General features: G+C 36.8%; 1 protein-coding gene across 2 annotated transcripts in view; it reads left to right on the forward strand.

The window, feature by feature from the left end:
- Positions 1–754: 754 nt before the first annotated feature.
- The window catches only part of pdgfd (platelet derived growth factor d), a 47,646-nt gene continuing 23,731 nt past the window's right edge, over positions 755–24,669 (forward strand). For both annotated transcript variants that reach the window (XM_041258574.1, XM_041258575.1), the window contains exon 1: positions 755–1,616. In XM_041258574.1, coding sequence (XP_041114508.1) covers positions 1,505–1,616 — 112 coding nt within the window. In that variant the 5' untranslated portion in view covers positions 755–1,504. The remainder of the gene's footprint in view (positions 1,617–24,669) is intronic.

Here is a 24,669-nt window from a genome sequence, read left to right on the forward strand (position 1 = left end):
GTGCAAGGGTTGCATGTTGTGCATGTATGTGCGTGCAGGGGGTTGCATTGTACTGTGTGCATGCGTGCAGAGGTTGCATGTTGTGTGTAGGGGAATTGGGGTGTGAAAACGTGTGGACGGGGGTCTGAGTAAGGGGTGGAGGGAGTGAGGGGACATAAAGGGGTGCATGGAAAAGACCGGGAGATTGGGGGAGACAAGAGTGTGAGAGAAGGTTGTGTTTGCTGGAGATATCAGGAAAGGGTAAATCAGACAATTACAATCATTTATTTTCATTTTCGACTCCCAGTTCCCTTCCCCTCATTTATGACTTTTATTTCACTGATTATGGAACAAAAAATTGAACTTTGAACCTTCATCTACTGACAGTTGAAGTCTCATTTCAGGCCTAGAAGAACCCGAAAACGCAACAATATAGTTAAATACACTATTTTGAGGTGGGGACTCAATTACTCCCATTTCTGTATAATTGTATAATGACCCATATATGTGTGTGTGTGTTTACACCTTCATGTAAACTTAAATTGGGGGTTCATGTTTAATGCTGTATGCATGCCACCACTAAAATACACCTACTACTGCTCTGTAATAATAATAATAATAATAATAATAATAATAATAATAATAATAATAATAATAATAATAATAAATAGCAATGAAGGACGTGATGAAGGAAACACATTCCAAGTTTTCTCGAGATAAAATACACGGCACCTATACATTGTGCTATTGACAACCGTGAGTCATTGCCTGTGCAGCAGTACACACAGGCTTTATCTGTACATGCAGTACAAGAACATCGGGCAAAAAAGAAAGAAGAAAACAAAAACACGGTCCGGCTACGTGAAACTCTTTTCCTTAAAACGTGAACACTCAGCCACTGGCTTTTCCTTTTGTTTATCCTGCCTCAAAGTGCTGTTTCCTCAGGCGTTTTAACCAGCGTGTACTTCCTCGCCTTTTTTTCAGGGTGGTCGCACACAATCTTCCGAGATCTGTGCTTGTTGGTCACTCTACCCAGGCAGCCGGCAAATACATTTGTTCACATTTCAGATTGGAAACTCTGGATGCTGCAAGATTTCGCAAAAAAAAAAAAAAAAAAAAAAAAAAAAAAAAGTCTTTAATTTAAATGTGTGTGCTAATGTTTTAAAAGCTCGAGTCGTGTGAGTATCCCTTTGGAAATACAAGCCGTCTTGAAAAAACAAAACAAACAAAAAGACATCTAGTACAGAAATCACACGCCGTTTCTTTCTGTATGACTGCTGGTGAAAATACATCAACCTGTTGTTACTGCTGTGGTAGATGTAGGCACTGCATTGCTGAGCAGTGAGCTACTTTTCTGCAGCGAACCAAAGGAACAATTATGCATAAAGTTGGACCAAAGTTTTGAGGCCAATCACTGCGGTAACAAATACATATCAAAGTTAAAGCAGCTGAAGAATTTTAAAGAAGTCCGTTTGGGATTTACTGTTTCAAGTGGTTGCCATCGAAAATAATATCAACGTTCCCAATGCAATTATCACTGCTTTTAGTAATAGTTCTTGCGAACTATTACCATCAAGGCATTGAAGCCCAAGGTGGATCTATAAAATCTTTACGATCTTCAAACATAAGGCGGGAAGGTAAGTTTTCCTCCTTACCAGCTTTACTTGTATAATAGATAGATGCATGATAAATAAATGCGTATATTTCGACTTCGATTTGTATTGTTTCTGCTGCTGCTGCTGTCTGGCGACTCCTGTTGGAGTATCTGCAACAACAGTGCTGCAAAAAGTGTTTGTTTTTTTCCTTCTGACTTTAGACAGAATGTTTTAGGTGATATAAATGATCAGTGTATTTTACTGACTTGAGACAGCAGACACAATACTGTCATATGATCTTCAGTGCACAATGTGATGTAATTTAATCATAATCATAATTCTGCAACACTCTGTCATTCAGACCATTTACAAGCTGGCCATGCAGTATACCACTTTATTAATTAGTACCTTTATTGTCATGCCAAGTAGCGTGGAGGGATTAGTCGCCCTAACTTGATTTACACCGTTTTTGTTTGGAAATGTATAATTGCTCATCGAGCAGAAAATAATTACTCAAACGATAGGTAACAAAGATACAGAATGAGTCTATATTATTTTTCACAAAGGTCCCCTAGACTTTAGTGAAGGTTAGACTAATGTATGAAATCCATAAAAAGAAGCACAGGCAGGCTAGGGAGAGAGTTCAACAAGGCAAACTGAACTAAAAAAAGTCACTGAAACTGACATCTTCATTTCTGGACAATGCACCCCGACAGACATATACTGTCTTGTTAGCCTGTGAGTCCAATATCAAAAACTAAAAGGAGGAATTATATAGCCTCCCAAAGATTCCTGCATTATTCTCTTATCTGTGTAGCATTTTGGTGTATATATTAAGCAAATAATTATACAGTAATTGATAATAAGAAACACAAGTATATTTTCTACAGTCATACACCAAAATAGGACAAATAAATAGATGAAAGTATAAAGGTGCAAACAATCAAATCTTACACAGCAGTTGTCATAATTTCACCAACAATCACCATAATTTAGTGCAGTAGGGAAATAGGCTTGATTTCATTGTCTCTTGGTTGCCCTGACTATACCAAATATAGTATTATTTAACAACTACAGAGACTGGAGTGTGTGAACTATGCATCAGCTACAGAGTCGCTTACAACAAAGTCTCACCCAAAAGATGGAGCACATCAATTAAGTGACTTGCTCAGGGTCACACAGTGAGTCAGTGGCCGAGCCTGGATTTGAACTGGGGACCTCCTATTGAGCCATACAGCCTTCTAAGTATGTGATTTGTATATTCAATATGTATATAACTGGAGAACCAATCTCACTACAGTTTATCAGGTTAATGTGTTGCACTCTCTGGCATTTTAAATATGTCTGGGTAAGACCTCTTAACATGGTTTTGAACTGGGCTTCATAAGTATGTTAGGTGACAATAAAACATCTAATAGACCCCTGCTGGGAGAACCTTGCACTAGGCTTCTATGACCAGGCAGCTACAGCCGTTATTTAAGTTGAAGCTGGGCTGGCATTACTCCTACATTGAGTCAAGTGGTGTCAAATGAGGTTTTCTGGTTTGAGCTTAAGTCTTTCCACACAGCCCTGTAGAGCCTGCGATTTCCGAAGTGAAACAGATGTGCATCTGTAATTAACTTTGTAGCTATCCTTTATCTGTGACAGATTTGCAGTCAATCAGACTTAATTGTCTCGTTGGCATTTGCCCATACACTTCACTTATTAACTGTGGGTCATTGTTCATACAGCAGCACAGTATCTGCCATTACATGTCAACCTGAAAAGCATTTCTAGAGAATTTCACGATAGTCCAAAGATTTTAAAAAGGAAAGGTGCAGTGATGTGATTTGTTTCAACTTCTGAAATCATCTGTTTTAATACCATTTTCAAAACGAAGTTGCCACCATCGGATTCATCAGCTTGATTGTAGTGTATATAAAGAATAAATACGGCATTGCTCACATAAGTGGAAATATTGAGGGGAATACTGTTACTTTTAGTGACATACATACAAGTATTACATTGATGTGGTGGAAATTACAAGCAGAAAGTATCATTTCAATACTTGATTTTCTTTTTTTGCCATATTCATTTATTCCATAAACAATAGAGTCAATGATCATAGCTGGAACGATTCTTTAATTTTCACATCTCTTTCTTGTACAATATTTTTAATAGAATATATCTGGTTAATATTGATCAATTTCAGGGATGAATTTGACATTGTTTTGTTGCTTTGAAGCCTTGCTGTGTTTTGGGAGCCACAGGAATTGTGTCACCCCCTCGTCAAAATCAATTCAGTAGTCCCCTATTTAAACTCAGAATGAGCCTTTCCCATTATCTCAAATTCTTTGCTCCGTGACTTCCCCTCCTCCACCTATGCAATGGTGTCTTCCCTCTGGGGGAAGGTTCTTGTCCTATTGGTGACCACAATTCTAAAATGATTTCATATTCTTTGGTTGTGTTCACATGTAGTCAATCTAGGGAGTTAACCTCACAGTCAAGGCTTATGGTTTCAGGGTTTACAGCAGTTTTACAATTCCTTGTAGGTGCCTGGGATTTAGTAAAGAGAAGCAATTCAATATAAACTGGGCATAAAGTGAGTTCACTTTTCAAGAGTTACCCATTGTAGCACATTGTTTTTATCAGTACAAAAGCAGAGGTTATGCCAATAGGACATCATTTTACAGAATGTCCCAAGGAATCTATAACCCCCCCCCGGCCATAAGCTCTAAAATAAATCTGGTTTAACATGACTTTGATTTGTATTTTTTCGGCACATAGGATTCATGACAATAGCTTTCAGAGGCATTAGTGGTGGTTTCAGCATACACCAGTAACTGCTCTACAAGGCCCTATGGTGATGTTAAAACGTGAACAAATTGCACAGGGGTTTATTTTTTGGTTTGTCTGATTAAGACTAAGGGAATTCCAGATGCAAGAATCTCTATGTCAGTATAAACCAGTCGTGTGCATCATTAATTATAGCATATGCTGAACCAATACACGTAATTCACAAAAAAAGAGCTAGGGTTATTTTGTGCAAAGTTTTAGCATAATCAGTTAGCTGTTAAACCAGACGTCAACAATAAGTCCTTCTCATAACCCAAATATGATTTGGTAGATTCCAAATATTTTGAAAAGGATCCACTTTCAGTATATGGGGGCTGGTAGACAAGGTGTGTCCAAATAACACACCTGTACAATGGCTTAAATTATATACTATGTTATACTACACAGACTGCACTTCTGCCAACAAAACCAGTTTTTATTAGGCTTCCCTGTTATTGTTACGATTCTTCTTCTTCTTCTTCTTCTTCTTCTTCTTCTTCTTCTCTTCTCCATCAACTTCAAACTGCTCCTGTTCGCACGTGGTGTAAACAATCAACATGAAGCTTGGTAGATATCATCCCATGTAGATTACAGTTCAGATGCAAAAAAAGTGTACTCCTGCATCAACCAAGATGGCGGCCTGATGCATTTTTTGGAAAAATCTTTCAAAATCTTCTTGGGAACCGGTGAACCGATTGATCTGAAACTTTGCATATGTCATCAGCAAACAATATGGCCGCCAGACTTACATTTCCGTCTTAAATTTAAAACTGACTCAGTTGATAAACGGTTTACTTGATTAACTCCAAACCTGAAAACCATCATGCCTGTGTCAGTACAATTGACTTTTTGAAAAATGGTGTTTGTGCGTGAATCAAGATGGCCACCAGACACATTTTTTGGTAAAAAAGTCTTCTTCTGGAGAACTGGTGAAGTTACTGATTTCAAAGTTGTCCAATATCAAGAACTAAACCCGCTTCTTCCAGTAATTGCTTAAGTGTTTGGTACTGGTACTGGGACCTGGGAGCCGAAAAACTGCCTGGCAGTTCTAGTTATTATGATTATTTATTATTATTATTATTATTATTATTATGGATTACTGTTTAAAAGAGAAGCTACTGTTCTGATTTCAATTGTTGCGCTTTAAGAGAAAATTAGGCATTCTTACAGAATAGGTACAACATTGTACCACCAGGCAGAATCAAAGAAAAAGTTACACCTTTAAAAGGGAGGGGTTTTTTGAACCACAATCTACAAATGTTTTGACAATTTAATGGTTACAAGTTCTGCTGGCATTTTACATTTCAAATTTATATTTCCACTTTGAACCAGAGAGTAGCTATACATAGTTACCAAGGTAACTTGTCAAGAGGGAATAGGCAGCAATGCAGTAATAGCTGAACTGAACATAACAGTTAGAAAAAGCTCAGTAGTCACCTCAAGGTAGTGATTTATATTCCATGAAACACATTATTGGTTTTGATTTCTGGTCAATCCTAACAAGAAATGGGATATACTATTAGTGGAAAGCTTATCGTGGTAATGAATGTCAAGTAGGTGGTAAATACAGTTGTTTTGAATTGTTTATTATAACGTGAAAGGCACTGTACTCTTTCTCGTCACCTGTCTTATTTCCATTGCTTTGAAGGAAATACAATTCAGGATTCTCTACAGTTAAATATGCAATACGATACAAATGGTTGTATATTCCTCAAATCCTGAAAACATAAATGTGGTACATTGCCAGGTATCCCAACACTACTCATGTGATGTGTTGGAGATAATCCCGCTGATAGAAATGTATTTTGCCTTCTTAGATACAGATGTTGTTCATATGGGAATTTTGTTTTTATTGTGTAGGGGTTTACACAGTCTCAATCTCATACTGCCTTTTGTAATATTATTGTTAAGTTCACATTTCAAAATACAGTATCTGTGGAAGTGTACAAACCTTTGAAATAACATAGCATAGATAGTATAGTAATGTTGTAAAGCTGGTGCATGAAAGATCAAACAAATACTGTGCAAATATACCATGGTGCAATTAATGACAATGCTTGCCAAAACAAATATTTCTGGTTAATTACAAACATGTTTATGGAATCATTACATTTAACAGTAAAGCATTGTTTAATAGTTTTGAATTCAAGCGGAACAGCAGTGCGTTGTTCAGGCCCAGGGCTTTGTTTACAGAGAGCTGTTGTTGGCAAGAGCCTCCCAGAAAGTTCTAGGAAGGTCTATGTAAACATTTCATTGTGTCACCACGTACATGCTATTAAATATCTGGCAACATCTTGTCAAATAACATGATGCACGTGCATAGCTTTCAGTAAAAGAAGTGGCTCCCAGATTTGTCTGTACCCTGGCTTCAGCCCAAGTGTGTAACCTTTTAAAAAGCAACGCAGCTGTACCATACCATTTACTTCGAAGGAAAGCAAGTAAGCAATTCCCTCAAAGCTGTTGCATGAGCCCGATTTTCAACAGTGCTGTAATGATAAGGCCAAACAAGGATGTTATAGTCATGGCTACCAATGCTTAAAAAATGTAATACATATCCGTAACACTGTTACATACAAGACTTGAATTTCAGCACAGGATTGTGGGAATTGCGCATTTTCCAAGTTGCTCCCGCATAGCTGCAACTTTCAGTGTGGGAAAATCCCGCAGAGATATTTTAAAACACCAAGCTACTGTGGTTTTCACCCAGTTTAGAATGCCTGACACGCTACAACACTCTCTAAGGAAGTGGGTGTCAGTGACAAAAGCACCATCAGCCGCATTCTGAGTAGTTCTGGTTAAAATACATAAATAAATAAAAGTAGTGCCGAATATTTTAGGTGCTGCAAGACTTTATTCTCTTGTACGGGATTCTCGGCCGCTGTCTTTAAGGATTATAGAAACTCAGTACACTGCAATAAGTAAACAGTTTTGAAAAAAAAAAATGATATTAAGTCTATCTAGGTGTTCTTAAAACGCAGCCCCGTTCATTTTTAGGTGTTCTTTTAGCTGTTTTTAAAACTCAGCCCTGCACATATTAATCAAGCACCATAAAAGACACCTACCTGGCTTCTTTAACAGTACAGATTCTGGGCTTTCCAAAAGCGTATTCAGTGTGTGTATGCGGTACTCCTAGCCGGAACTATGATCACCTGAAGTTAAGCCTCTCATCATGTGACAGAGTTGACAGTTTAGGTTTCGTTTTGAGTCTATTGCTCCATCATTGTAACAGCTAGCCTGAAAGGGGCAGTATCGTAGGAAAGCGTAGAAGCTCAGCTCCCCTTTTTCTTACTTGAGAACAAAAATAATACACTTAGTCACAGCTGACTGTGATAAATTTGGAAACTGTTAAAAAAAAAAATATTAACAGCTTAGAGTTAACAGCTTAGGTTTCATTTTGAGTATTGCTGCATCATTGCAGAAGTTAGACTGTTCATTTCATATTAAGGTTCAATGGTGCACTGTTATTTTTTGGTTTTTTTTTTTTGAGACATCTATGATTACAATATATGTAGCAGTGACCAAACAATATTTTTTTGGACATATATTCTCAAATGTACCACATATACTATGCCTGATCCTGTTGCAACTTACATAATGTGAAAGGAAATTGTGTGGCCTTTCATTTGATATGTTACATGCATGTAGTGCAGACTATCCAGTAGTTACACATACATACAGTGAAAAACAGGCAGAAATAGTGCGGAGTGTAAAGAGTTAAAAAAAAAAAAAGAAATAGAGCGCTGGTTAAAAAGAAAAATTCATTCTTTTACTGCAGCAAAATTTCACGTCAAGCAATGGCAAAATCAATGGCGAGTGCTCTGTCTCAAGAGGGATGAACAGCTGTTAGGTCTCCTGAAAGCAGCTTATTTTAAAGCAACACCTGTGTGAATGATGATGCAGTAGAATATATATATATATATATATATATATATATATATATATATATATATATATATATATATATATATATTAGTTTTTTTATATGCAAAAGTGTCTTTTTTTGCCATTCCTCCCTAAAAAATTTTGTTGCTGATAATTACACACGTCAATATACCAAGATGTGCCTGGATGTTATGTATCGTTTACTCATTTTATCATTTAAATGTTTCCCTGTAGTCAAGCGCCACTGAAGGACTTTTCCCAGCAATACTCCCCTCACTCACACTCCCAAGCAGAGATTACCGCATGGATCCTAATTGGAACAAGCCTGTGTTTATGATTATCTGCCTCGCTCCTCCCCGGTCCTAGGTCTAAGCAGCAAAGCCTGCTGCGCAGCAGTGTGTCAGAGTGAGCGTTGCAGAATACACACCCCACTGAGAGTTGGCAAATCTTCTTCCGACACATGAAATCTGGGTCAGCCCACAGACTAAACGTCTCCTTCATACAAAAGGGGAAAAGTGTCATTGTATGCAAGGTGAGCAAAGGGAAAGTAAATAAAGTGAACAGTTCTTGTCAATGGTTATTTTAGACATTTTAAAATTTTAATTATCTGGTGTTATTGTTGTCACTTTGTGCCACCTGAATATTTCATTTCATATCTGTTTAATGTAGGTTCTCCATAAGTCGTATTGTTGTTTCTGTTTTGCTAGTTATTAACTACGCTGCTTACTATCTATAGCAGCGGTTCTCAATCTGTGGTCTGCGGAAATGGTACATAATTACGGAAAGGAAGCGGAAGCATAGTTTATAGATCCCAAAATTTGAGACCTTAAAAACTCAGCTAAAGAAGCAGGAAGAAAATGCATACATTGAAGTGAAAAAAAAGTAAGTGTATTCTTTACTAGAGAGTTTTTGTGTATTGTACTCACGTGCAGTCAACACAGCCGCTTGTAAAGTAAGGAATAGTTGCATTAACATAGGCTGCCGCTGCACTTTCAGGGGGTGATAGAGTCTCTGAGCTGTGATAGGTCTGCTTGGGGATTGGTCAGATTTAACAGGGGGTTGAAAACCTGTGCTCTACAGTATTAAAGTATCATATCTTAGAAACCATTTGAGGTAGTGATATTTGCAGGATTATATGCTAGACACGTTTACACAGCTACGATTCTCTCAGTAAGGTTCTGTTACCAGTGTCAGTGTTGTACAGTAAAAAAAATCAATCAGATATACCATCCCCTTTACATTATGTGCCTGGGCATGCTTTGTATTCACAAAAACTCCCATTTCTAGTTAGGATGTATATTTTTGAACATGAGCACCCCCCCTATGAGCTGCCCATTTGATTCTCATTTTTATACCAATTTTTCATATCATAAATAGCAGAGAAACTCCTGATCCTTCTGGTTATTATACTGCCTGATGTGCTTATGTTGAGTATTCAGTGTTGTTCTGGTTTGGCAGTTTTAAGATGAGACTGCTTAAAGAAAAAAAAAAGGTATAAGCACTTTTTTTCCAGTAGGAAAGCCAGCTTCACAAATTAAGAATGAATACATCTAGGAAAACTTAAGTATGGTCTGTACCTGATGTAAACACTGTGATTAGTGTCAGACCAGGTAGGGTGCTAGACCAGCCACCCTCCTATCCTATCCTTGTGTCCATCTGCTTGTTAAAGTTAAAGGTTACATTGGGCACTGTACAATAATAAGTAATTGTCACAGAGAATGTTTGCTAGAAATAATTTCCAGTCAGACTGCACAGATCATTTGAAGAAGAATGGTTTGGGGAGCTTTGCACAGAAACAACTCTTTCTTCAGAGCACCACATTTCATAGACAAAAACTTGACTTCATCAAAATAAAGTACACATTTAAAACTGCAAGCGCATAGACACATTCTTGACACACATAGACACAGACACACACACAGACACACACTGAGCTGTTTTTGTTATTACAAGAATCAAAACATGACTATGCAGTTTACTGAAAGCTTCTTATATGGAGAATGAAAGAATCAAGAGCCCTACAGTATATCTTTTATTTAAATAACTTAATTCTTCCCTGTTGACCTTTTGTGTGGCCCAAAGTTAGTCTATCTACCAAGTTCCACAATCACTAAACTGAAAATTATATAACTGATATATAATATGATCTTTTTGGCACTCATTTATAGTGTGACAGTGGACCCTTTTCATCAAGTGTTAACACATGTTAGTGGCCCTAGCAGCTGTAGATTTGTGCAAGCTAACACATTCTTGTATGTTGTAGTATGTCCATTGGCCTGGTAAGGAAAAAAAAAATGTTATGAAATGCAGTTCACATCTTAGATAAAAGTCTAATTTTGCTAACGTAATTGATTCCTTTTATCAAAATGTATTTAAAACATATATTTAATTTCCTTTCTTTTACGTGGATTTGCAATCAATAAACAAGTCCCCATGTCCCATTAAGTGCTATAAAAAGGAGACATCACTCCTTCCTTTCCCCTTGAGCAGAGCTGTATACATTACTCATCCTGCATCCCAACGAACAAAAAAAGAAAGTAAGAATTTTTAAACTAAAAAACACCACAGCATGTTATCTAACAAGTGCTTGAAATGGGTTTACTCCCTCTGTAGAAATTAGATATCTTGTGGAACGAGGTTGATGTGAATAATACTTTTCTCAGTAAACTTAGCAGGGAAGGGATTTATGACACATGAGTTCCATTCCAGATCATTTTGAACTCAACAGGGACCTCAGAAATGTAGTATGGAAAATATAAACAGAGTTCAAATGATAAGCATGTGGAATTTTTGTACATTATTTGTGGTTCTAACTGAGTTAAGTTCAAGAAGGTGAATCTTTTATCGTTATTTTTTATTTCAGTTTGATGTGTTTTGTCATGTGGACTGTCTACTCAGAGCTGGGTAAAGACCAGCAGAACTCAGATAATTAAATCACCCCATAAAAAGGAAGGCAGTTGTTATGAAAGGCCCTCTACAAGAAATGGGGGTTCCTATTTATTGATGTTAATATTATAAAATGCTAACACAACGTCCTGTATTCCCCTGACTGCATTTCTGACCTGGGATGCAAGGTTTCCTGGGTAAACTGTGGTTGATTTTCTGAATGGGACACCTCGGCTACATTATATTTTTGAAATCCCTCAGATTGTCTTACATGCCATTGTTTTCAGATCAGCGCACCACATTCACTCACCTTGCAGCAGACTGCGTGTTTCTCATCCTGTCTGCTTATTTATCTAACAGCCATATTCAGAAACACATATGTGTTAGTTTTTACTGAAGCCTGCTTTCTCACTACGAACATTACCTTGCAACATTATGTTAATGATTAAACGTTATATCATGCAGTATTTTCTACCAATATAGTTTGTAACACTGGACAAAAGACCATATATTTAACAGGGGCACATTTTTCTTCTTTCTCCCAACTGATTAGGGGAAGCATTGGGGACTCAACATGTTCAACAATCTGGAAACTGTTGATTTAATGTATTCATTTGATTTTGTCTCAGATAATAATTTCAGTTCTACAGCAAAACAGTAACGCTCTATTAAGGACAGTAAAAAAGAACACTACAACACAAAAATATGTAACTGGGTGCGGATTTCATTTTGCGATGCATACCTTCTTTAGATAAACAATATGCCCCGCCCATTCACTTTTTTTGTTTTTTAAACCTGTGTGTTTGTTAAAGGTGATGTATTACATTGTCAACTAGCTGAAGTCCAGTGCCTTTGTGTGTCTCTTGCCTAGTCAGCACAAGTCTGTGTTTTAACAGCATGATGAAGAATAATGATTTTTCTGTATCTTGATGCAAGTGAACAACTGCTTTTAGGATTTATTGAAAAATGGGCAGTTTGTTAAGGGATAAGTAGACTTGGGGAAACTGCCGTGACTGGGACAGTATCTTTAAGCATTTACTTAAAAACTCATCTTAACTTTACCAATGGGGTCATATTTTTAATCATTGACAATGACCTCCAAGCCATTGGGGTCAGATATTGGATTCTAACATAATAATACATAAAAAATATCAATCAAGCCGCCATTTATCCTTCTGACTTGGTCACAGAAAGACAAAATCTGAATTGGTAAGGGTCGCTTTAGAATCCTTTACAGTAGTATTTGTAATGATTTTGCACTTAACTTCCTTGTTTGCAATATGGTTGAAGGAATTGATTGCCAACTAGGGAGATATTTAGTCCAATCATATGTAGGTCAGGGCAAAAGCGATGCCGAAGATTTTATTAAATTTAACCTTTCGATCAGATTGTGCCTGTTGTTTGAAACTGGCTGAGATGTTGACTTTATCAATTCGAGAAAAGAAACCACCATCAGTGACAGGACTGTATGACTTTTCTTAAGTTTCCAGGGTAATTGCACACAGCTTTTAGATTATTGTAGTCTAATACCTTGCAAAACAAAAACATAACGTACACATCTGTTATATACTGTATTCATATCAAGGTGTGAGCTGTACACTACATTTACCAACTGAGACATTTTTCTCAAAAGATTAGGGAATTTGACAATTAGGTCTTTTCACTGCTTTAAGTTCACTAGGGATTAATATAATATTAATACCTTGAGGAAGCTTACTGTAGTTCTGTGTGATTTCATATTAAGGGGCTGATGTAAGGATAGGCGTAGTGCAAAATCCAAAAGGCCCAGTGGCCTGGCAATTATTTTGCAGTGCGGCCTATGTAAGCTTAACCTTTTCATGACCAAACGATTCAGTGGGAAGGTCCCCCAGGCATACCCGCAGTCGCCTGGTCAGACCACAGGGGTCGCTGGTGCATGCTGAGCCAAGGACACTCTAGCCGACCTAGCCCTCCCTCCCCCCAGACAGTGCTGGGCCAATTGTGTGCCACCCCCTAGGAACCCCTGGTCATGGTTGGCAGTGACATGGATTTGAACTTGTAATCTCCAGGCTATAGGGCTCATCCGCGCGGAGAGCCTTTACTGGATGCACCACTCGGGAGCCCCTAATGTTTTTGATTGATATTTGATATTTAGTGATGTAAATGTACTTAGTAATTTCCTCCCAGCCCGCATTCAGACTTTAGAATTCAGGCGATTCCGCTTGAATTGGGAGCCAACTCGCGTAATGTAAAAACATGGGAACGGAAGAGGGGGGCAACACGAGCACGTACCCGAGTTCTGTGGTCCATGCAAACGTGGTATTGGAAACCATACAAACTTTTCACTTTTTTTTCAACACAATATTGTTTTTTTTCAAATGTTAGGTATTTTTTTATTATGTATTCTGCTTAGAGATACATGTATAAAAACATGTTATTCTATGACCGGAGGGACCTTACAATACTTCCTGAAAGTTTTGTTGAAAAATACTGATGTTTGGACAAATTTCAAGACATTGTTTCATCTGAGTGATTGCAATGACATAATACACGTTCATTCTGAGGGTCTTTATAAGCAATAATGGATACTACTCTCGATTTTGTTTTCTCAAAATAAATATTTATAAATAAAATAATAGGTATTCATTCAATTATTGTCAGTAATAAGGAAAAACAAAAATAAATACCAGATACCAGATAATTTAGTTCATTAAATAATATCTGCTTATATCCACTCGTTTCTTGATGTATATAGATTTTGTAAAAACTGGAGTGCGGATAAATGAGGTTCTACTGTGTGTGTGTGTGTGTGTGTGTATATATATATATATTAAAACACATGAGACAGAATAAATGTTCTAATATAACTATGTCAAATGCATTAGAATTTTTCCGTGTCTTTCTGGCTTCTAAACAAGTTTCTGTGAGGCAGGCTGTGATGTCTTTTCTCTCCGTGCTGCCAAAACTTTCTCTTCCCTTTAGACACTATATGCCCGTCTATGTGATGCCAAATGAAAGAAAACACTATCAGGAAGTGAACATCAGTCCCTCCCCTATGCAATGATATGTGTTTCAAGCCTGTACTGCAAAGTGCGGTGGCCCTGTAAGTCATCAAAACAAAGTTTTTATCATGTTTACACTATCGCCGTCCTAGAAGCCCACTTCAGTATGATCGATCCCAGTCCCTAAAGGGTTAAGAACAAAGCAAATTACTCAACATGCACGATTAATGAGCCACAATCACGATAATGAGTCCACTTTACGCCAGCTACACAAGGCTTTTGGCAGCTGCAAATCACTTTGCACATATCCTTACATCGGCCCATTAGTCTTCTAGCATTGCATGTTATTATGTTTGTAATGTTTAGGTTTTTTCACTTTTATATGAATACAATACCCCATACACAGTATTTATTTTTTAGCTATGCAAGTGTATCAGTTTTGTAAGTATGTAACCCATTTGTCGAATTCTATTGTAAGAGTTTGCCATGGTAAAGTTGCACAGCAACATTAAGTGTACTTTACATTTACCATGTCATATTTACAATACTTTTTACTGCATTTTGCCTTGTTCTACTGCTATCCTAACCCCGAGTTTCTTAATCAAACACAGCTGTAAAGCCTCTCTCCAGAGGAATTTATATATTGCATTTAATCTGGGATTGTTGTCTGCCAACATTTGCAAACTGTCACCTAGAATGAAATGGATACTATATGCCATGTACATTTTCAGAATATTTCATTTCGTATGTGTTTCATATCCTTCCATATGACTTTTGTTCATCTCTATTTCCATTGATTCTGAAATTATTATTTACCAGGCTTACTAACTAATGTCATTTTTTCAGTCACAGGCTGCTTTGACTCCTCAGGGGTGAATGTCTAAAATGAGATTGTTTTAAAATGGCCACTAGGGTGTGCAACTGTAAATTCTACCCCTTGTGCAACTGTGACAAAGTACATTGAAAATCTCTGTCCGGTTACAAAAGGGGCAGAAATTACAGCTGTATACCTACTGGGGTCATTTTTCAAACCAACTCCCTCAAAAAATGTGAACTTTTGTGGGGTTTATTTTTCTAAATCTTTTCAGAGGTTGAAAAAGGACATAAAACCTGGCAAATGTGGTCAAAGCAGAAATAACCATATCAAATTATACACACACCATTGGATATTAAACATGTAAGAAAATAGTTATAAATTGTAGATGGTCCCTTAAACATGACCAAAAGAAATGGTGAAGTTCACCTTTTCTGGAATGTAAATGTTATTAGTAGCATTCATCAGAGCTCATTCAATGTGCAGTTTGTTAGGAAAAGGGTGAGCAATCATTCAGTAAATAAAGTAAACTTTTAAGCATGTATTTTTTCTCATGCTGGAGATGTCTCTTAAACTGGAGCAAATCAGCTGTAACACACTTGCTTCTGTTCGTGCCTATTGGCAAATAGAACCCAGTCTATAATAATCACACAGGCTATAGCAAGACAGTGTTGTAAGAACATAAGACATTTATATGAAAAAAAAAACCTATGCTTTCTAGCATGACATGAAGCTTTACAATACTAGTGGTGAACTGCAGTTCCTTGTTAATAACCTTCAATTATTGTAATCAATGGTTTATAAAATGACTTTTTCAGTGGTTTTACTGTTTGTTATTATTGAATATTAAAAATAATACAATAATCATTCTGGTAAATGAGGTATAAAACTAATTTCGGAAGGGAGAAATAATACATAGGTGTGAAAATGCGAAACAGTGTCATGAATATGTTACCGTCTTTGAAGCTTTTGTGTTACAGCTTGATGAATTACTTGGGGAAATTAAACCAGATGAATATTTATCTTTTGAAGGATTTTTTTTTTTTTCAGCAAAGTGTTTCACTTTGTTTGTCGGTTATACGATAAATGAAACCTAATATCAAATGTATGATAGTTTATTTAATACGTGAATACTGCCATTACCATCACTAGTACTGCCATTGTCTGAACACCAGGTAAAATTTTAACAAGAAATCAAATCTTCTGTCTGTACAATAAACTGGCTCTACAGTTACTTTTGCTCACCCCTTTTGTTCTGTTTAGACAGGAGTTTCATTTCTCCAGTAAGCTTATTCATGGATTGTGGTTACCACCCTGGAAATCAGAAAACCAAATGACTGAAATCTCACACAATAGGCTACCTAACAACAGAATACTAATACTGCAGTTTTTTACTCATCCATTTTGCAGAGGTACTGAAAAATCCCATACTGTTTAGTAAACACTATTACAAAGCACTGCATTAGAAAGCTGCATTTTATTGCCTAATACTGCAATATATGTTTGTATACTAATAAAAGCAATTACATTGTGAAACAAATTCGGTGTTTGTTGCGATGCATTCCCATAATATTGAAACCAGCACCCTATGTATAGGTCGCTGCCTGTGTGTATGGCTGAGGTGCCATGGGCTAGATCTTTTTTTATAACCTTTTATAAGGTGCACATTTTGTGTACTATGCTATTAAAAAATAAATACATCAATAAATACAATTGTAAACTACATAGAATACTAAAACCTGAGTATATGCAGAAAAAATTAAAATTGTACACGATACTGTATTTTATAAATGAAAATATGTAGATAGTAGCAAAGATGTGGAAATAAGAAAAGCTAATTTTAGCACAACATCCTTCAGAAGTAAATCTGCCCTCTACATTGCATGATGGTGGTACAATTTGCAGCCAGACTGAGTATATCATGATACACCAGCTACAGAAAACCAGCCTCCAAAATGCTTGCGACTACCCTGAAACTGACAGATTGGACCCCATGAATGTGATTTATGACCTCTGTCTGAAACATCTGTTTCATGCTGATTTTCAACTAGTCCTAGCCAGACTAAAAAATTAAAAAATAAAACACCGCTGCACAGTTGAAATCTCTTGTTTGTTTAGTATTACCGTGTAGACTAAGCCTTGGAAACACCAGCAGAACAGATGGAAGAAAGATATGGCCTTGGGCTGGAATGGATAGAGACATTGGAGAAGAATACAATGCGGTGCCATTAATTTAAATGGCTTGGAGATGATTGGACTGAAGCCAATAAATATCAAGAGTTTGGCAGCAGGAGATGAATATGCAAGATTTGATGGTAACAGCAAACCAGGTACTACAAGAAGAGCTACAATGAAAGGGGTTTGTCTGTACATGGAGAAAAACAATTCTAGACACTCTTTGATATGTGGAAGCCGATAATGTAGCGTTCTTAAAGAAATTAGCCAGTTTCACAATACCATTCAGAAAAACAAATGTTTCTAGTGTGCCGTGCAGAATACTGTGCAACTCTTAGCTGCTTACCCACCATAACTTGGTAACAAAAGCTTCAGAATCTGTGATAAAGTTGAAGTGGTCTAGCTCTACAAAGCACCTGATGATAGCTCAATCAATCTGTTTAACACAGTATTACCAGCATATCACACAAACTGGAAGACCAGTTAAAAGGTTTCTTTATTCTAAAGGTAAAGAGCAATCTAATTCCTATCTATCACACAGTACCAAACTGCAGCAGTGTGCTTAGCTAAACATTTGACACACAGTCACACAGTAAAAAAAAAAAAAAAAAAAAAAAAAAAAAACTACAGCAGTGCTCTTAACTAAACAACATTTAGAAAAAACACTGAATACCAGTGTGTGTTTTGTTTCATTTAGCTTCAGCCTTCTGTACCAAGATTACATTATGTAAACCTAGTTATTTTTCAGTGTTTGAGGGCAACACATTTTCAGGTTTTGTAAGTGTTCACTATAATAAGTAAAATATTAGGCAATTGACAGAAACTGGTGTCATTCGGTAAAAAAAAATAGGGCCCTTAAGATGGAAATCTGTCTGAGAAAATTTGAAAAACGGTAACACTGAACATCACTCTTAATCCACTGTGAGTCAGAACCTGAAAGGGATGTCGAACTTGGAAAATCTGAAATATCGAAACACTAACATGTGCATGTATCTTGTATAGAATACAGGGCAAAAAAGAACTAGTGAATACAGGAGGAATGCAATCACATGTACAGGAGCATTATCATCACAGCCAGGAGACCCAGGAAAGGCTGAAGTTTGTTAGTATTTCTGTTAGTAGAATAAACCTTTGTGACTGAATATGACAACCAAAACATTGCTCAGGGACAAAAATGACAAGATTGTTGGCGGCAGACAACAGTAGAGGATGACAATCCAGACATCAACTATTGTGATCAAAGAAGCAAGCTTCCTAAGATAACCTGATAATGAGAACTAATTACCATATTTGCTGAATTCAGATGTACCTCCCAAATCTAATTTCGGCTTGACACATACACAGCAGAACAATAAATACATGTGACCTACGTTGATGTATTGAAGTGAAATATTGCCAAGAGGTAACATACACATAGTAACGGTGTTATAAAAGGCAGAGAACCTGAGATGAGGTTCTTCAGATTGTAGGTCAGTAAGAATGAATGAGAAACTATCCACACTGACAGACTGGCAGCCTGGGGTCAATTAAGATCTACAGTAAACCAATCCAGAGCTGTGACAGGTGATCGATCAGGATACAGTACTTGGATCATTTGTATAAAGTGCTTGGACCATGCTTATACGTAAAGGCAGTGGTGGATAGAGCACTGTTTGTTCTTCCCAGTTCTTAGTAATGTGTTTGTTTTTTCTAATGCCGTTTTTGAGAATGGTTTGGAGAAGAATTTACCAACTTATGTATCATGTAGTATTCCAGTATCCTAGCCAATTGCTAAACAGATGTAGCAAAAACTATTTCATGAATGTCCAGCTTCTAGCTTTTGTAAATCATTTTAAGGAATAAATTCCTCTCTTAGCCTTCTCAAACTTGCATCATGTTCTGTAAACAGGTTTCAATTTGGCGTCTGTTTTAATGATCTAAACATATCCATACAATAATTATACAAAAAGCTCTTTCACAGACTCCATTAAATTCTCTTTTTAAGATAGTATCAGTAAATCACCGTGGGGGTAATAATGCTGTAGGTTTAAAGGGTGGCAGTATTTAGATCTGGTGTGGTTTGGTTTATTAGAATACGGCTGTTTTATCCTTTTTTCTTTTAAATGTACAGTGCATGTGTTGCTTTCTAAAATCTCTGTTCTGCCCAAAGCAAAACAAGACTTCTGACATTTATAAACACACTACAGAGCTTTAGTCTAATTGGTAGTAAACCATTAATTGAGGGTGTGTATTTGTGTTGGACTCTATCATCTACGTATCACTCCCCTCAATGAAATTCTTTCTGTCACCTTTTGTACTTTGATATATATATATACAACACAGAACTGTTTACCTTTTCATAGTATATATTTACTAATAATAACTGGTGAGCAATTTACTAATAATCATTGGGCTCATCCAGTTGATATTCCCCAAAATATGTGGCCAGTTGATACAGGAAACATGCGCTCATTAACAACAGCAACAGAGCGCGACCCCAACACTGGATTCCGAACGTACCTCACATAGCTGCTGTCTTCTTTTGCTTGCTTCAGTTGGGAAAATTGCTCACCAGAGATTATAAAAAATACTGCATGGGCTATTGTTTGATAATTGAGAATTGAATGCCCACCCTCGGGTTAGCATTCAATTCTCATTTCACACACTGCCCCTGCAGTGTTACCCAGTTATCCTTGAAATAAGTCAATAGTTACAGAGTTGGTATGTGAAATACAAATACCTGCTGTCTCATTAGACTATGAATGCTGCATAAATAAAACATGTGACTGTACAGATTAGCTGAAGTGAAGATGTGCTTTACATTAAGTAAAGCCATGGAAGACGATACTCATTGCTTCACTAAATTCATATCAGCACAGCAGTCTTTGATGGCACTGCATAAGCTTTGTATCTTCTAGAAACATGTAGGATTCTGCGGAAAAATAACTAGGGTGTCTGTACTGATTTAACATCCCAGGTTCAATTTGTGTGAAGAAAATCTCTTTTCCTTCAGGTTTCATTGGCAGTGCAAATGAGAAGGCTCAATGTGCGATCCTGTAAATTGCAGTAGGATTGAACTTGCAAGTAAATGTGCTAGCTGTTGCGTTTTCTAAATGTTCCTCTCAAGAAAAACCAGTAGAAGAACATTCAGGTTTTCATCCAAGTTTTCATTTTCCAAGAACTTAAATGGTCCTTTTCCACCGTGACAAACTGTTTTATCTTTCTTTTTATGTTTTACAGCCATAAACTACATACAAGGCCAAATTCACTTAACAGGTTTCCCTCAAACAGATGGTCCAAGGACACTAGCCAATTTGAACGTTTAAACTGAGACATTGATTAATTACCTAAAATAAGACACTTTCAACTGCTGGTTAGCTGTCCTTGGATGAGTCAGGGGTGAAAGACACCAATGCCAGCGTCAATTGACACATTATAGTTGTATAAATACAAATTTGCCAATACATGGAAAATATGGCACTTTGTTGTTATTACTGTTTTTTGGTATTAATGCCAGAGAGAAATGCTCTCTCGCGTCTGTTCAATACATTTCTTTCTAGTGAATGTGCTTTGTGGATGAGTGTACAAAGATTATAGAGCTTGTTCACAAATCATACTTCTCACGGTCTTCAGTTTTGCTAAATAGATATCCTATCTGCAGTTTTGACAGAAGCAACATATATATATTTTCAGACTACCTGAAAGTAAGACAGCTAAAAGGTAAGCTTTCTTCACCTAGCACTGTATAAGGTATCAAACAAATTATTTTCAAAGCTGCACACATACAGCCAGTAGAAGAGCACAATGTGTGCATTTTATGGCATTATTTCATTTAGCTATACGTTAATAAAGCACAGAACATTACTGTTGCTATTGACCTTGTGTTTATCAAATAGTTTTTTTTTAGCAAGGTTATTACTTTTGCTAACTAGCAGTAATAAAAAGTTTATAAAGACAAACTGCGTAGGCAGTGAAAAACGCTTTTGAGCGTAAGGCATCTGAGATTATTTAAATTCCCTTTGGTTTCACTGTTAGTCATTGTTGTTGTTGGCCACTACTTTTACCACTAGGTACAATGCCTGTGTCTCTTTAAGAATGTGGTGCTTTTGATATCAGAATGCTTTTCATCACTGTGCTGAAAATGCAAGACTATTCATTTGCTTAGGTTATGATGGACAAGCAATCATTCTACTCCGGGAGCAGCCAGGCTTGTCTCAGGTGGATTACATTCAGACAGTCTTAGTATACACGACTGAATAACACATAACTAATTCTGCTCAGTTGGCTGTCTGACAAAAGTCATTCTTAATTGAGTAAACATTTCCAATGTATGTGTGTTTTTTGGTAGTCCCTAGAGATTGTGATTTAAATCTCACAACCACCTGTGTTTTTTTTTGTTTTTTTTTTGATAAATAACCGCTGTCACTAGCAATGGCAGTTCCTGTTACCCAGTCACCCAGTAGTTCATTTTTCAAATTCACTGCAATTAAAACACATGAAGTATAAACCATATACATACATATGTATGAATGTAGTAGCATGTGATTGATTGGGTTGCAGCCTGCCCCTGACACTTAATCCAGTGATATGCCAATACACACTCATTTGAATGTATAGCTTTTTGTTAATGGCCAAAATTAAGGCAATAATAATGAAGTGGTACCAATTTAAGACACTTACATAAACAGAATATACATGTTGGCTATAATGTTAGTTGGCCACTTGCTGCTGTTGCTGTGAAAATAATAATAATAATAATAATAATAATAATAATAATAATAATAATAATAATAATAATAATAATATAGAGAGCAAGTGTTATCTAAACCACTAAATAATGCTTTATGAGCTATCAGTTACCATATGGACAAGTATCACGTGGTTATCACATGGAATAAGTTGTCAGGGGAGACCACTGAAGAAGATTGTTTAATTGAATGTGTTTCTTTTTGGACCGCATACAGAACTGGTGCAGAAACTTGACAAATTCAATTTAATGTCAACAAATGCAGTGTGACATGGCAGTCACAAAAACGTACAATCCAAATACCCAATGGAGGTGGAGGTGGAGGTGGGGGGGGGGGGGGGGGGGGTATAGAACTGGAACAGGATCACCTTGGTGTTGTAATAGACTCATCTCTGTCAGCAACCAGAAGGCTGAAGTGTAGAGTACAAATCCCAGGAAATTACGATGAGGTTGTATAATGCCCTGGTGATTGCACACTTACCGTGTTCAATTCTGGTCAACACAGTACTGAAGGGACAATGGAGTCCTGGAGAGAGTCCAGCTAAAAGCAGCAAGACTAATCCCAGTAGGGCTTACAGGAGTGTGCTATGAAGATAGGCAGAAAGAACAAAATCTATTTAGCCTGGAGGAAAGAAGAATTGGAGGGGAGGGCATTATTGATCTTTAGAATCCTAAAAGCAGTTGACAGATAACCCTAATCTTCAAGTGCAATACAGAAACCATGATCAGAGGACACAGTTGGGAAATGAAGTGGAGATAGACTTAGGACAAGTGGTGAGGGTATGGAATGGGTTACTTAGTCATGTTGCTGAAACAGAATTACATGCATCCTTCAGGACCTAACTTGACAACGTTTTGATATCAATCAGCTTAGTACATTTTGCTGTGTTCTTATGGGGGGGGGGGGGGGGGGGGGGGGGGGGGGGGGGGAACAGATGGGGGGGGGGGGTGATCAAAGAAAAATGAGTATTCTAGACATGGTGAGGCTGATGACTTCATGTTTCTAAAATGTCTTATGTTTTATTCCAAACCATTCCATTTAGTCTCTAATTATATATATATATATAATATATATATATATATATATATATATATATATATATATATATATATATATATATATATATATATATATAATCTCCTGGCTATCAGTTATTCTTCACCATCCACAAGGCCACACTGTTTATATTTCAAAGGTTAGAAATCCCTGTTTTTGTCTTCCAAGTTACATTTGAAGAGAGATGATTAAAGAAAAAAAAATCAATGTGGACTGTCTAATGACAGCTAATTTACAGACTATAAGGACTGGACATGATTTCTATTCACACTGCAGTTCATGCAGAGCAAACATCTTTTTAATGTGTGAAGTAGACCCAGATTGTTTCATACATTCTGCAACATGAAGGTGCTATAAAAATGTTGAAATAAGAAAACAAGGTGGTCTGCTTTAATGATCAAAACACTTGAAGGGCATCAGTAGATTTGCCACTGTTTCTGTCATAAGAAGTTATGTTAAAAGCTGTATATTTCTATGTAGGAGGAAAGAGTGTGATGGACAGTGTTGTGTCACCCTGCAGCTGAGATGAGCTTACAGTGGCTTGGCTTGGAAAGTGAGTGGCCGCTGGTTTGTGCCCAGCCTTCACATGTTACATACACAATCCATTACATCTATACACGTGCCTACACAATTACATCTATACACATGCATACACTGTGAAGGGAGCCACCACAATGTGGCTTTAATAGGAGGCCTTCTGCTGGGGATCCATAGCATAGTATTTTACTAAAAAAGACGCAAAACCACAAAATGGGATTGAAAACAAAACAAAAAAAAAGTCAGTGTGTGTTGCTGGATAACACTTTACTGAACAAGAATAGTTATTTTCCTATGAGGGTTCATTGTATATTAAATTATTGATTTTTCTTTATCGGATTTACCCAAAGCTAGTTTGTTAAGTATTGCTCTGATGCTGTACACGTAGAAGTGAGGTTTGTTGTAGTCAGTGATTAATTTTCCCAGTTAAACATAATTGAAATAAATATGAATTAAATCCTGCACTGCATTGCAAAATCTTGATGTGGGACTGGGCCAGCTTTTAAAGCACATGCTTGTGTTCACGTGCTAGGCTCAAACTGGTTAAGTCAATCAGGGTATCGTACAGAAAAATTGACTTTCGTGGTAAGTATTTTGTACAGCTGCCGCCACCACATTGTTATATATTAGAAACCATTTGAGGTATAGCGACTTCATATTTGCAGGTTTCTATAAACCCTCCTTGCTTTGGGTAACTTAATGTGCAGACTTTTGAATACCTGCAACGGTCTTGTTTGAAAGTACAGTAGATGGCCCAGATTGCTGACAACACTGAGTAATGTAGAATCCGTTTCAACAATCCTGTACTGTTATTCCAGCCAGATGGAATCGATAGTGTGCCAGGACAGACAGGGATTCTGTTCTGGAAGAGCTAATGTATTAGTCTCATTGACGTAGCATTTTGTAGTTTTGGCTGCCTGTTGGCTGCTCAGATTGAATGTGCAATTAGAAATGAATTGTAGTAAAACAAAACAGTTCATCTGTTCGCTTTTGTTTTGTAATAATGATATTGCAGTATGTAGGCCTAAGGAAGTATAGCTAATTGAATATAGTTAATAATGATGTCATGTAATGTTTCAAACAAGATTGTGTTGTTATTATTTATTATTATTATTATTATTATTATTATTATTATTATTATTACTATTATTATTAGTAGTAGTAGTTAAACCAACCTATAATAGCAATAACAACCCTGGCCTAGGGCTTTGCCTTTGGGCCAC

This window comes from Polyodon spathula, chromosome 9, assembly GCF_017654505.1.
Source record: "Polyodon spathula isolate WHYD16114869_AA chromosome 9, ASM1765450v1, whole genome shotgun sequence".
Classification (NCBI taxonomy): Eukaryota; Metazoa; Chordata; class Actinopteri; order Acipenseriformes; family Polyodontidae; genus Polyodon; species Polyodon spathula.